Source organism: Orbicella franksi, chromosome 6 (assembly GCF_964199315.1).
Source record: "Orbicella franksi chromosome 6, jaOrbFran1.1, whole genome shotgun sequence".
NCBI lineage: Eukaryota > Metazoa > Cnidaria > Anthozoa > Scleractinia > Merulinidae > Orbicella > Orbicella franksi.
In genome coordinates, this window is record NC_138150.1 from 17,923,659 (window position 1) to 17,938,868 (window position 15,210).

Here is a 15,210-nt window from a genome sequence, read left to right on the forward strand (position 1 = left end):
CATTGACAAGTCCTACATTAGCTACTCACATTTCAAGATCAACATCAGATTCTCTTACCCAGTTTCCATGCAGTTTTAGAATTTTGCTCGGGAGAATTCATTTTTCAGTCAGGGTGTTTTCGCCTGCAATAATCAGGTACTTGAGTTGGGCAACGCTAAGGAGAAAGTTGAAAATAATTACTTGTGCAAATCGGTGTCAAGTCAATGGGGTTATAGAAGTTGCTTTTCGAGGAGGAAAATTACTGTTTATGTAGTAAAATGATCGGAGACGCGCGGTTGACTGGAAAAGCAGTTATCTCCGCAGATGTGTCGCAAAAATTAAGCAATTTCCTTGATTTCACACCTTATCTCATATCATCTGATCGGTAGAACAGTTTGGGACAAAACCAAAACAGTCGTATGCTGCTATCAATAGCAGATATAATGTGTTCTTCAAATTCCTTCCGTGGTTCAGACTCGCTGTCGACAGTTCGCTGGTGTTTTTACTCATTATCGGTGAACTGACTTTATTTAAAAGTCGATTTTCTATTGCAAAAACGAATAACATAGTTTGCTACTAAAACTGTACAAACTTGTTAAAACACTGTCGCATCGAAAGCTCAAGTGACCGAACCAAAGTTGTTTCATATAATACCATCTTAAGTCTGTGTCTGCGAACTGCAAACCGATATTTCAAGAGGACAGATCCATCAAACTTGTAAATATTTTGAGAGGCTCGTGTCTTCGTTTTGGCTGAGAGATATGAAAGAGTTGTTTAATTTCGCTAATTACTTGGCAGGACTTTCCGTAATGAATAAGTTGTTAAATGAGTGCAAAAATGAACAACGATCGATTATCGGGGGCACGTTCTTTGGAACTATTTTAAGCAGCGAGAACAATACAACTTTGACATTTCTCGACATTTGAAATCTATTCTGTACAAAAGGGTGGTAATTTGCAGCGTTGAAATGTGCTTAAATGGAATTTCATTTTAAATTAGTATTCGATCAAATCTTGATGCATGCCATTTCGTAGCTTTATTGCTATTTGGCAATTTAATTCAACTTTTCAAGAGGATATTTTTGTGATGTGTTTATTTTATGTTATAAGAATAACCATGCAATCGAAAAAAGACTACATTCTCGCGTGTCTTATTTTTTTTTTATCTCGGCCGGGATCTACAGTCGGCTGAGTTGAATCAGACGACAAAGACGATATCACGTTATGAGTATAAGTATCTAAACAAGGTATTTCCTCTTTCCCTGCACTTTGACTTTCCAAATGAAAATGATTCCTTCATTAGTTAAGTTGTCCTTTCATTCCGCACACCAAGATTCCACCAGTATTATTAAATTTATATAATTTATAATTTATAAACAAAAAACAAAAAAACAAAAACGGTGCTTCGGAAGCTTTTGAGCATTCTCCTGGTATTTTCGTTGTTGTTGTTGTTGTTGTTGTTTTTTTCGCCTCCATATTATGCAAGTTGGTCCCACACTTCGTTTACATGAAATTCCTTTCAGTCGTCTTGAAGATATTCCAGTTCGTCTGGGTTCTTTAGGGATTCCAGTTAAGATGAGACATGTTATAGAGTTTGCACTTTGAAAGTGAGTATTGTGACAAGGTAAAATAAGCCAGCCAGTCTAAGGAAGGTATAGGTGAATCTCGGAATGATATCTGATTAGGAAAATGAAGAGTGGGAAAGACCAGCATGAACTATACAAATTAGAATGATGTTGGCTCTTAAAAGAGAGGAAACTGAGAAGGCAACGTGTTTCTTTATTAGCAGTGAGTTCTTACCATTATTTAGCCGGATTTCATGTTCATGGGCGTTGAATTGTGGTACCTCTCCTTGCAGGGCAACTTATTTGGCAACTTGTTGGATGTAACCTACTCATTGTTGACAAAGGAGCTGCTTTCTTCAATTGTTGTTGTTGTTGTTGTTGTTTAGCTAACTATACCCCATACTTGTCAAACAAAGAAGAGAAATGAAAACAAAATAAAACACAGTCGTGGAGAAGGCCTGTGGATTGAACTGAATGCATCAGAAACGGTCCAACTTCAAAGGTTTTTGTTCAGCTAAAACGTTTTGTAAATATCTTCGTATTGTTTTCCACTTAGTCCTGCTTCACGGTAAGACGTTTTCACTCCCTGTTTTTTTTTTTTTTCTTTTTTTTCACTCCCTTGTTACTGCTTACAAGCCGTGCTAAATCTTCGCTGATTGATAAACAGGTCCCTTAGCTTTTTTCTTCTCTCGTTTTGAGTTTGTGACCATATCTTAGACAATCATGCGACTCGCACAATTTAATTAATTTCTCATCTTTATTCTCCATTTTTGACTTAGTCGCTCGTAATTCCTATCGATGTGTTCCGACGTTTTTTACCTTTGTGACGGATATTATTTTAAAGCTAGTTAATTCGATCAAAAGAATTTTTACACCGCAAAAATCTGACTTTTAAATCATGACATAACTTCTTCAAAGTAAACTAAGGTTAATTTAACTGTTAAGCTATTTGTTAGCTTGGTGTGAACAGGATAAGGCCGTTTGTAATCTAATAGCGTTTGTGCGATCAAGAGAGGCTGCAAAAGGCTCCCAGACTGTAAGCTGTTTCGTTACTTCATTCCCCGCCGTTTTAAATGGTATTAGACAGCTCACTTCGCCCCTCAGGATAGAACGCGACAACCGTATTGCACATAATACAGCTAATACCGTTCAAGAGTTCCTTTCTCGCAAGCATTTTCCCAGGGCAAAAACTGTTGATAAACACTCATTAGCTACATTAATCCGTTTCTGTGCGAGAAAAACACTCCCCGCATTTTTTATGATCATTACGAGAGATTGACATGGATTAAAAACTGCATGCTTCAAAACATAATTTCTGATTGCTGCTGAAATTCACCAAGCGAAGATTCCAGCATTTTAAATCAAAGATCAAAGCAATTATTTTCGTTTTCCCTTCACGACGAAACTGTGCCCTTGTTTTGAGGTTACAAACTGATGATTGTGGCATTTTTCCGTTGTTATTATTTGTTTCTGCACCCTAACGACACAGAGCGTTACTAAGGGCGTATGCCTTTCCTGAAAAGACGAAGAGATGTCACACGGTGTAATCTCAGATTGTCCTTTGAGAACGGCTAACAGCCTAATCGGACATCAGATTTATTTTGTTCTGGTACTTTTCTTATCCAAACTGCTCGAGCCAAAACGAGCCGGCTATCTAAAGGACTGCTATAGTTGGTCATAGATAGTTTTATGGTGCAGTACAACAGAAAAGCAAGGGCGACAATTTCGGAATTAAAAGCGAGATCAAAGTTCGTGTCGTAAACTAAACTGTTGCCGTCTTAGACTAAAATGATAAACCCCACATAAGTCGTAGAACCCAACAAATGTCAACATGACGGAAATTAAGTCGTGAACCCAACAAAAACCGAACGCGATGGAACCCAACATAAGTTGTTCCCAGACGAGGGTTAAAGGCGTGTGAAGAGCTGCTTTTCGTGTGAATTACACTACAGGAAACAATGGCTGGCTTCGAAAACATGAGCACGGTGTAATAGGAAAAAAATGCGGATTTATTCCGCTCGCTGTGTCGCCGGAATTAATAAACCCACCAGGGATAAAATGGGGAAAACATTGTGTAAACAAACCCTTAGGAGGTTTAATGATTAGGAAACCTTCCAACTAAGCAAGATGAGGATAACACAGTGAGTGTTGAATGGAAAAGGATTAACCAACTGAATGATCGATGTCGTTTGTTTAAAGTATCTCCTTGCTCTCTTCTTCCTTCCTTCCTTCTTAACTCTTCATTTTAATGAAAAAAAGGATTCTTAATCTTTCAATAAGAGATAATCTTGCCTTTTTAATCCTATTATTTAGCACATGAAGGGCAATTTAAAGGGCTTTTCAAGGCAGCCAGTTTTGTTTACCTTGCGGTTTAACTGTGTGTTTGAAAGTCCTGAGAGACCTTACCACTTCTACGTAAACAAAATACTCAAAGCTTTAAAGCTTGAACTGATTAAATTGGCTTTACTGTTCTGGCGCAGATTCAAGACCTTATTAGATGAACGTCTTACATCAACTTTGGTGGCTTCGATGTTTATAAGACAGATTGATCAACTGCAGTTCCTTTCTACAGAAATTGCACTGACCCATTTGCCAAAGAAAATACAAACTGACTTTCTCGCTTTCCCAAAACAGTTTTGAATTTGTTTTTCTTTTATGATGTGTTGATCAAATTTTAACTACAAATTTTGTGGTCTAGTTTGAGATCTTTGACTTCAGATAGAAGGTTCTTTTCACTTCTATTAGTTACCGCGACTGTGATTAACATCGACAGGCCTATCTAAAAGAAGATCATTTCCTTTTGATTAAAATTGAACGAGAAAGGCAGTTCGAAACAATTACATCACCTAGAGTTGGATAATGGAATAAAAGAAAACATAAAATTTATTAAAGATTTTCAGCTGGATAGCCAAACTAGTTAAAACAGCATGAGGGTTTAATTTAAAAAAAATTTACGAACTCCAAATGTCTGATTTAATTCTCTCAAAAAGCGTTATAATTTCACATCGAGTGCTTAATGAATCGTGACAAAGTTCGTACAGATCTTTCAATTTAAGCAAAACCGTGGAAATAAACGTGCGAGAACATTTAAAGAAACAAGGGCCGGTAGCGATGGTTTTCAATCTTCTCCCTGGCACCAATTTGACAAGAATATAAAGAAGAGGAAAAATTCTGAGCGCCCTAGCGCCAAGATGGAGACGGTTTATAAAGAGCTTTTGTTCTTAAACAAAAATACGATTGCGTCTTCCTACTGTTTTATTACAATAATACAGACTGGCAATTATCCATGGGTTTTATCAGAAAATAGAGGCATCAAGCTGCGCGATCATCTCAGGAAGATATTGGAGATAATAGCAAAGAAGAGCTCTCACCAAGAGGAAAGAAAAGCTGCCTTAATGTTCTTTCTTGCTTTCTTCACCAGAAAAAGGCTCGAGACGGAATGGAGCCGAGCAGGAAGAACTCACAATAGGAACTTAGCTGTGCTGCCTTTTATTATGCTGATGGAACATGAATTATCAAAAAGATCTAGAGTGTTTTTTCCCCGTCACAATGAGATTTTCTCCGTAAAGAAAAGATCGCGTGCTGCTACGACACTTTGTTGGCTTCTGCCACGCGTGTTTTTGACACATATTACTTTCACGCGTATGCAAAATTGATTTAAATTCTCTGATAGTAACAAAGGTATTTCGGAATAATAGGTCTTCCTTAACATCAAGATTACAAAGTTGTTTTAGCCATTTACGACAATTTTGGCCTCCTTGATCTAATTCGATGTTACGAACACTGAAATCTCGCGAGGTGGCTCTGTCCCTATCGCGTGAGACGTTTTGTAATTCGCGCTCGTTCCCCGCTTGTCTCGCACTGCAGCTGAAGACTCAGAAATATTTTGTGGATTTAACGCATTGGTTCCGATATAATTGACTGGTAAAGAATTCGTTTAAAATCTACTTTATACAACTTCAGGGGGCAAACGAGATTTCTTTTCAAGCCCAGAGGACAATTTTAATGGACACGACCATGTTAAAGAAGGTAATTAAAAATAAAATCACAAGGAATTCTACGCTATTTTCTTGAGCCAACTTGGTGAAAAAGGCTTTACAAATATGTCATCTAAGCCGTTCTCTCATATTTCATGTTTAAGTGCATATTTTGACGTATATTCTTTGGTCTTAGCTGAGTCACAACCACGCCCTTTTCCTTGTAAACAGCGACAAGACGAGGCCTAAAAGACATTCCGTCAATTTTAAACACCGAATCACTCAAACAGTTTCGAACTTGTGTTTACTCAGTTAAATAGAATAAACTTCCTAACACATTGCTTGTCGAGCAGAATCTACTCCAGTAAGATACGCGATGGGTTAACAGACTGAAAAGACGTTCGCGAACGGGAAAACGTGTTTCAATATTCGATTAAAAAATACTATGTACACTCTATCAAACGCATTGGTAAAATCAGAGAAGAGGCAAAGTTTCGGTATCGAACAGCAAGGCTTCTTGAAAATTACGAGTATAGAGCTCAAGTCATTTGTCCATTGATGAATAAACAATATGCTTACCAAGGGAAGGTTTCACTCATTGCAGTCGCTTTTGCATGGGTGGTCTCACTTTAAACCACAAAGGACATGAGGAAGTCCACAAGGAAACCAACCCACCGATAACAAACTCAGGACTGAAACGATTTGATAAGATAAAAAATATGCTGCAAACACCACCAAACAATAAATGCGAGTAGTGCAAACTTAAAAACAGACAAAACGGACCAAGGTGTACACAGGTTAGTCAGCTGTATTTGAACACGATATTTGTTGAAAAAACACTGTTACCTTTACTGAATAACTACGATAAGATCACAAGTTTGTTAAACAAACTTATTTAGTTACTCTTTGACAACCTCAGGTTACAATGATTTAAGCATACACATTCGGTTGGCCAACTTTGCGAATTTGTTTTCCATGCATACAGTTTGGCTCCCGAAACGGGAATTTTATATGCTTTGACTTCAACAGATTTTAATATACTGATTTACTTTGCGGTCAGGCTAACAGGAATTTCGAGGTAATCGCAGAAATGTAAGCCGAGTAAAATAATTTACAAGTTGTGGGGAAGACCACTGCAAGGTTTTTGACTGCGCACAAGTCAGACATTTAGCCAAGACTCTGAGGTAGGAAAGAACAGAATCCCTAGTCCTAGGAATGTATCTCAGTTCACGGCAAGATGTCGGTCAGTCCAAGTTGTTTTCCACGTATCTCATGAGTTAATTACGTTGAGAACCCAATTCGTTTACGGCGTCGACAAAACACGCTTCCCAATACTGAAGAACCCATTTCTCCGCTCGGTTTTGTTCGCAGGGAATTCACTAATATTTTTCTAATGGCTTTTCTAGAAGAGCTTCTCAAGTAAATTAATAGTTACAAGTTTTGTAGTCAGATTACAACAACTTTATGCTTTAATCGTGTTTTTGTCTGGGTGATACACGCGAGCTTTTTCAGTGCAGTTCATTAGTTCCAGTTATGAACTGTTTCGTAATTTTCTAAATTCTGAGCACGTTTGTAGCGGTGTAACATTGTAGCAAGTAAGCATGGATCACACAACAGTTTACAGTAAGCGTTTTTGTAGAAGAACGAAGCCAGTTTAAACAGTCATGATTCTAACTGTAGCCCAATCAAGCTCGGACTATGGGTAATTACGATTCTGTTTGGCTTTCGGCTACCTCCATCGACCGATAACCTCGTTAAATGGAACAGCACTACAAAGAACTATACAAAATAAACATATGAAATGAACACATTGATACAAATGAAGCTGCAGGCAATACACAGTTTCTTAATTTTTTAACTGAAAGAATTCCCTTTCAAGTTTGACATATTTTGAAGAAATGTCACTTCTACGCTTCTCGTTTCATCATGAAGTCACAAACAAAAATTCCTGACGCGATGCTCACAGCATAAAGACATTTTAATACTGAGAATTGAACACATTCACAGTTCACTGATTTAATCTTCTTAAATCTCTACAGTATTTTAACTTTGGCAGGTATAGCGTCTATTTTATCTCTAGTAAAACAAATGAAAAGATATTCAAATGAAGCCATGACTGTGAGCTGAGGCAGGCTTCTTCATAGAGGAAAGCTACTGCAAATGTTTCAACCCATTCTCGAACAAATCGCTGCTTGTCTTGAGAATACATGTTAAAGAAAACTTTAGTCGTAAATCGTTTACCATATTCGCAGTAGACTGATTTGGAAATACCTGCAAAGACACACAAATAATCGAGGGCGTAAGAAAGTCAGAAAGGCTGAAATTACCGCAAACGAAAGTTCAAATAGAAGATAGCTGCTCGCACCGTTTGCCCGATTCACTTCCCCCATGGCTTTGAATATGACCGGAAAAAAAACTCACTGCACAGCGTTGAGAGTGCCTAAAACTTACAAAGAACAGGAAAATTTAATGGCACTATGTAAAAAGTCTTAAAGAACCAAGAGAGTTCTCCTTAATAAAGCAGGCTGCCGTGGGCAGAAAAAACGCAAAATTGCTTGAAATAAAATGTTAAAAATGGTGAAGTAAATTTATGACGCGGTTCAGACGATATTTCGTAATCTTTAAGAAGCTTACTTGCTAAATGACTCCTCCACAAACACATTATACACAAAGGCAGAGATTTATATTTGACCTCGCGGTATAGCAAAACAAATTCTAACACCTATCAGACAGAGTGGAATTAAACCTGACCCAAAACCACGAACAGTACTTGGTTTGCTGGATAGCGTGCATTTTCCACAGCCCTAGAGAAACGCTGGCGCTCGTGTAGGAAACTCTTGCTGCTCGGTGTCGGCCACTGAAGCTGTTTTTACTGTTTTCACAAACCCCTAGATAATACACAATATATCCCTTGTTTTCACAAGGATTTTACCCTGATAAGCGGATTGTTCCGCAGATTTCGATTTTTTTTTCTTCTTCCATTAGTTGGTCGATTGTTTTCAAAGAAAGAATTAATCAAAGGTCAAAATGACATACCTGGGCGTTTAAACGATTTCTTTTGTCTCTAGTCGATTCTTGGTTGACAATTTTGATAAAATAGCTATAAACAGGTGTCGTGGGTGAACAACGACTCCAAAGATACAGCTGACAATCTCGTTTAGACCTTTTCATTCAAGGTTTCATCCCTGCTGTGATTCTTTTATCAAGCTGGTGCGACCACGGGAGTTCAAAACTTTGATAGAGCGAAACACAGAAGCTGGTAAAAGCAGCCGACAGCTAAAATAACAACTGCAACGTTTACAGTCTTTACAAACCGTGCTAAACCGCTTTGCTAAATGCTGTCTTTTTGAGCAATTGTTGACTCTGTTGTCTGAATTGAAATGTTTACGAACCGACGTGATAAAGTCAGGACGCATTCGTCGAGGGAATGCGGGAACACGAAGAAAAGTCTCCTTCTAAAATTACCGAGCTATTTACTCGTGCTTAGGAAAAGCGGCAGACAAACTGTAAAAACGTAATTTCGTTCCTTGATTTAGTTCCTGAAATAACAATTCTGGGCACCGGAAATGGCAGAAGTAAACAGTATGCTAGCCCTGTATGTATAATGTTGAAATGCCTTCCCCTGGTTCGCGTCTTTGTGAATGAAGAATTGTTGAAGTTTTTGCGCTTCGTGTCAAAATAAAGTCAGAAAAGTCATTGGTGTGTTTACTTAACTCGACTTTCCTTCAACAATATTTCTTGAAAACAGGGAGAGTTATTTGTTTATTCGTCACCATATCAATATTTACAGCACACACGAAAGGTTCACAAATAGCAAAGAAAAATGTTTATTCTGTAGCTAAATCGCGCAATACAGACGAATAGAGTTGATAGGATTGCAAGATATTATTGTAAGGAAAACCCACTGCGGTCGTTCGGGCTAAAGGTCCCGTGACACGCCTCAAATAGTTTTTGAGAAAATAAAAAATAGTTTTCCTTCGAAATCGCATCGTTTGAAAGGAAGATTTGGCCCAAAGGCAAGCCATTTTTCAACAGTTCGTCTGGAAATAATGTTAGAACTATATATCTGCTACGTGTCTTTGTAAACGCAGAATTAAATGTTCGTGACATTTATCATTCACTGAAACCTATTCTTGTATTTTCTGTTTAGCACTCAAGCCTTCTCAAGAGCGAAGTATACCTATTAAAGGCCAAGATAAATCAGTGTTTTAGATTTTATCATTTTATTATTCTATCCACAATACAATGAACTAATGTGATCTTCTTAATTGTAACCTATTTTCCTCGCTAAACCAAACTTAACTCTCGGTCATACAAGATCGCGCTTCGGAAAATTTTCCTCAGCCAGCACTAAACGACAATTTTTACATGCAATTCTTACATCTACTCGTGTCTTAAATATCTCAGCGAACGAACTTGTGCAATTAATAATAGAATAAAACAGACTGTAAAATTTGGTTTAGAGGCAATTATGGACATTTAGTAACCGAAGCTGATCCAGTTATTTAATGTCTTCCGCTGGCGGCCCAATACATGTTCTCATGCCTTTGTAAAAAGTGCTTATAACCGCAGGGCACGAAGTAAAATAAAACTCTTAAGCTCTCTCGTTCATTTCTAGCCTGTTATCACGTACTTAAAATGTCTCGGTGTTTCAAACTGCATAGCCAAGAGGACGACAATTAGCACAGTTACATTGAGGGCACAAGCTCGAGTGCGGTGAGGTAGGCACGGTCCAGTATGAGCCATAAGAGGCCGTTAGGGAAGCCGAATTTATCCCTGTATTGTTGCGGTTTAAGGTTGTGCAGGCGTTACAGAATCCCTGCACTGGATTGCTGAAAGCTGGCTCTGCAGTAACACTGAATCTTGTTGCAGGAATATTCACGGCATCTGTTATCTTTCCCACATCTGAACCCACTGTCTGCACGCTAGTAATGCTCTGTGCACGTATCTTTCCTAATGCACTGTTCTCGATTAATGAACAAGCTTCGTTCACGAATTGTGCGCCCCTTTCTCTCGTTTGCTTTTTCCCTAGAATATTGTCAATGCTAAAGGGATGAACTACATCTAGGACGCCTGTTTCTTGAGGCAGTTCGTTGAGGGACGATACCTCAGCTTTCTCCGTTTTATTTACGTTCGCATCGTCTGCAAAAGATTCTTCGATAGGGCTCTCTACCGAGCGACATTCTTTGGCCGTTGTTGAATCACTACTCTTGTGCCCTGCATCCTGCTCGAGTGCGTTTTTAGCGAGGTGATCAACCTGTACGACTTCGTTTGTCTTCGATTTTGCGCTAATTTCCGTAGCGCTGCTGTTCTCTTCATCTTCGTCGTCGTCTTCGTCTTCTTTTCCGCGGTAATTCCTCTGTCTTCTTCGCCTTCTTCGGAAGTTTCCCTCTTCGAACATTTCCTCGTAAGACGGATCCAGACTCCAGTAACATCCTTTGCCAGGGTCCGAACGCTCGCGAGGGATCTTCACGAAGCATTTGTTCAACGACAAGTTGTGACGAATGCTGTTCTGCCAGCCGCGCTTGTTGAGGCGATAGTATGGGAAGTTTTCCGTGATAAACTGATAAATCCCACTCAAGGTAATTTTCTCGTTGGGCGCTTGCTTGATAGCCATCGAGATGAGGGCCACATAAGAGTATGGCGGCTTTGGGAGGGGCTCCTGTTCACGGAAAAATATCCCAGCGCCATGACAGTTGAGGGTGAAGCCCGCGCGACCCCACTGTGGGTAAAACGCTGAGGCATAGCTTGGCAGAGCGGGGTGAAAAGATGGCTGGCACAAGTAGGGCGAAGCGTAACAGCTACGGTGTGACGGAAACATGTCGCTTGAGATCAGAATGCGTGAGTTAACTGGAATGACAGTCAAGAGGTGTTCACGACACAGTGTGCAGAACTGAGGCAACTGTCGAACTGACCTGGGACTTTTATTTATGGACCACCGGCATTGTTTGTTTTTTCAAGATAAGTAGAGCTTTTGTGTCAAATTGTTATTTATTTACAAACAATCCATAACCGAGCACAGCTCAGACCACACGTTGGTTGATAAGAGCGGAAACGGGTTGCTTGGCAAAAAATCTCACACACTAATGACTCATCAGACAACATTTCACACAGTCACGAGACGGATGCATCACTTCTAAAAATATTGACATAGAAAATCGAGACTAGGGCTTTCATAGCTTGCCACCTGATGATGTGATTGTTTACGCTATGTTTTGAGCCAAGGAAAATCACAAACCCACAACTCTCAAGATCTGTCACTCAGTGCATTTTAAAATATTTAGTTGCGTGCAAACTGAGCCGCAATTTCCGGAACATTTGCGCAATTACTGTAGTTTGGAAAAGCAGCGTTGGTTTTGTTTGTAGGCACTTGGTTGAAGGGAAACTGTCAGGAGTTCAAAAGGACAAAGCTGATTGTTTTTATGCCAGTGCGCGAGACTTCAGGACGCCAGGGTTTTTTATTTCGTTTGTTTTTAATATCCCTCTGATGCCTTAACCATCGTATAGAGTGACAAGAAAATCACTTTCCTTTAAAACTTTGTTGAATCAAAACAACTAGCTCTGGCGTGGGTTCTAAACATCCTGCAAGGCAACAGTTTTCGACCGAAAAACCAGAATAACCTGGAGAGCTTAAAAGGGCGTGTTTAAAACGTGGGCCACTGAGAAAGTCACATCACCCTTGGAGAGAAAAAAAAATCGTAATACACAATTCTTTTTTCTATTTTTTTTTTCGAGTGATGTGTCCTTATTTTTACCATCCTCGCCGGCGTTGCTGGGCAAAAAGAAAGATGAAGATTTAACGTTAATGCACTTTCTCGGCAGGAATCAGAACTGATAATTTACAATTTAATGAAACAACTGAAAAGTTTAGAAAAGGAGCCGCATCGAATACTATAGTTTGTTGGCACGGCATGAGCCTAAAGAGATGAGACGAGCAATAGATAGCAGCGATAAGACATAGGAGAGGTTCAAGATTTATGACTTAAGTCAACATTCCAATCCTAAAAAAAAAATTTCCCCCAAACAGAGTTCAAACTGAGATAAAATCTTCCCGGCTATTTTCGGAAGAACTATTTTGAATTATGAACAAAACTGAAAACATCACTCGACGCTACATGAAGATGACAAGTTACCTCCTGTTAAGTTTGACTGCTCGCGTATTCTTCTCTCTACCAAAACAAAATTAGTGAACGTGTCAAGAGCCGGCGTGGAAATTATCGCTAGAACATGATGATTTCTTTGTTTGTGGCTTAATTTACGGCCGAACAAAGACATTTTTGCGTCGAATAACTCGTGGGTGTTCATTGATATCAGCTGCAGCATGTTCTACACCAAGGAACGTCAAGAATTAATAAAACAATTCACGAAAACTGTGCCATTACGATAATTTTTCCACATCTTTTCTTGATGTTTTACCCTCCCGTCGAGCTAGCGTGTAAAACGTTCTTGAAATAACCAATAAAGAAATCCAAGAAAAAAGGAAAAAAAAACTTTTCAACAGAATTCTTTTTAAGACGATATGTGTAACCAGCTTGATCAAAGACTTACCCTGTTTTTCAGTGACGAGTAAGTGACAAGTCTTAAAAATTGCATTTTAGAACCGCCAAGGCTCATAAAACAATGGGATAGCCGTTATCTCACAGAAAGGCAATTAGTTTTTAAAGAGTGGAAAAGATACGACGTAAAGTTAATTTTAAACACCCGCTAAGAAGAACTATGAAGCTTCAAGAACAATATAATTCAGAAAAGCAGCGTGGAGAGATGTGTTGAGAATATGCGCTATATAATGCTTTCGGGTAATATACCGTCAAATATCCACCTGCCAGTAAATAATAATTTTCTTCGCACGCCTTTAGGCGCCGCAGTTAGTATATACAACGATCAATGACAATTACGTCACTAGCGAGATATTCACGATATCGCACTCAAAAACATCACATAACGGTTTTATCTCATGCCGAGTCTTCAGCAATCAAATGAAAGAACCCCGTTGAATGCAGCCACGTGGGTTACCGCCAAATATTCCACGCCTCTTTAGCCTTGTTATTGGCCGATGCCATTCTTTGATCAACCTTGAAGAGAAAAGCTGACATAAACTACTCAAACGAAAGGCACAAGTCAACGAAACGAGCTGACGGTGAATAAATAAATTGCAACGGGTTTTAAAAAGATCAAAAGCACCTAGACTTTTGTCGCTTCTCGAGGAAGTTTCAGACGATCACGTGACTGCCATTTTCCCGCCTATGCCGTCCGCCCAGACAACGATCGAATAGTATCCCATGATGCAATTTTCTACCTACGTGACGCAACATCGAAGTTATCATGGATTTCAGCGTGAAATAACGTGGTTTTCTCCGCGGTCTGTTTCTTATTTTTATTGCAGTAAAAGGTTAGAAAAGTGCATTATTTAAATCTTTGACACGATTATAATGATTCGTAAGTGTTTAAGAGCGCAGCCTTATAATAGTATTCTTGTCTTTGATTGTGCTATGTGACTATTGGCATCACAAAGTGTTTATTGACCCGTAACAAGGTCATGAATATTCGCTTTTCTTTGCACAGTATGTTGATGTCTTCGATTTTTGGGCATCACGCCACAAAATATAGACATGATAATGATTTTTGGCAAAGAAGTACCGAGAAGTACCCACATTTTTATGACCTTTTAAGCGATCGAAGTGGACTGAAATTTCGTAACATACCAGTGTTGCGTGTGTGAATGTCTGCTTCAAGTCTCAGTTGGTTTGGCGCTTTATTCCCGAGCTTGGTCATCTTTTAGAGTCAAAATGGTCATTTTCGAAGGTGTTTTGGTTACTATTTTTTCCGAAACTGCAAAATGCTCAACAGCCGGATAACTAGCCTTAATAACGGAGTGTTTAACTTCGTAAATTTCAATAGTTCAATGGAGCCGTAATCAAGAGATGTCATGCAGCAAACGGCAGAACACGGAACAAGCCTGCTAAGAAGCGGACAAGAGATGTCAAAAGAAAAATCAGAAAACCCCTTAACTTCTCTTCGGAGAATGTACGTGTTTAACTTATTCGTATCAGCACAGGGCTTCTTACCCCAGCGAATAATTCGTCCGTAGGCGAATTCACAACAACCACAGGGACGATAGCTCTTCTTCGCTCGTCCATGCTTTCCACATAGCTTATATGTATTTCTCGACAGACCAACGAAACACAAGTAAACCCCTTCACTGCAACGGCAAAATTCTCCTTTGAAACGCAGTGAATAGAAACTAACTCGGTACAGAAGCCACGGAATCCAGACAAGTGTGAAAGCACGCCATGGCTTCATCGCAAGAGCGCGGAATAAATGATGACGTCACGTACGCAGTGATAATATAACCCTAAACCAGATGCATCATGGGATACTATTCGATCGTCGTCTGCCGTCCGCCAATAGAATTGGTTTTGCGTTCGTCAATGGAGTGAGCATTTTTTGCTTTTTCGAAAAGATTGCTACGCTCTACCGACGATCTCTACCTCTAACTTGTTTTCTCGGTCTATTAATTAGCTGCCACGAAAATCAATTGCCACGTAGGCTACTAGAGTAAAAGTACACTCGCGAAAAGAATTGTGCCCAAACCTATGAGTTTTAACGGTTAGGAATTTTAATTCCTAATCGTAGACATTATATAATCTTCTCTTAGTTCGCCTTACCAAGCGTAGGAGTTTATTCCTAAC

The 15,210-nt window shown here is 39.2% G+C and overlaps 1 protein-coding gene across 1 annotated transcript; it reads right to left on the reverse strand.

Annotated features, from left to right (window-relative positions):
* Positions 1-83: 83 nt before the first annotated feature.
* LOC145490044 (uncharacterized) lies at positions 84-13,777 on the reverse strand. The gene is made up of 2 exons (XM_081469141.1): positions 6,101-13,777; positions 84-155 (listed from the first exon to the last, which is right to left on the reverse strand). The coding sequence occupies exon 1, from the start codon at positions 11,340-11,342 to the stop codon at positions 10,173-10,175; it is 1,170 nt and encodes a 389-aa protein (XP_081325267.1). The 5' UTR covers positions 11,343-13,777; the 3' UTR covers positions 84-155; positions 6,101-10,172.
* Between the last annotated feature and the right edge of the window lie 1,433 nt (positions 13,778-15,210).

Bases quoted from the DNA above. Each gene is read 5' to 3' on its own strand.
- LOC145490044 (XM_081469141.1), bottom strand. From the start codon at position 11,342: ATGTTTCCGTCACACCGTAGCTGTTACGCTTCGCCCTACTTGTGCCAG.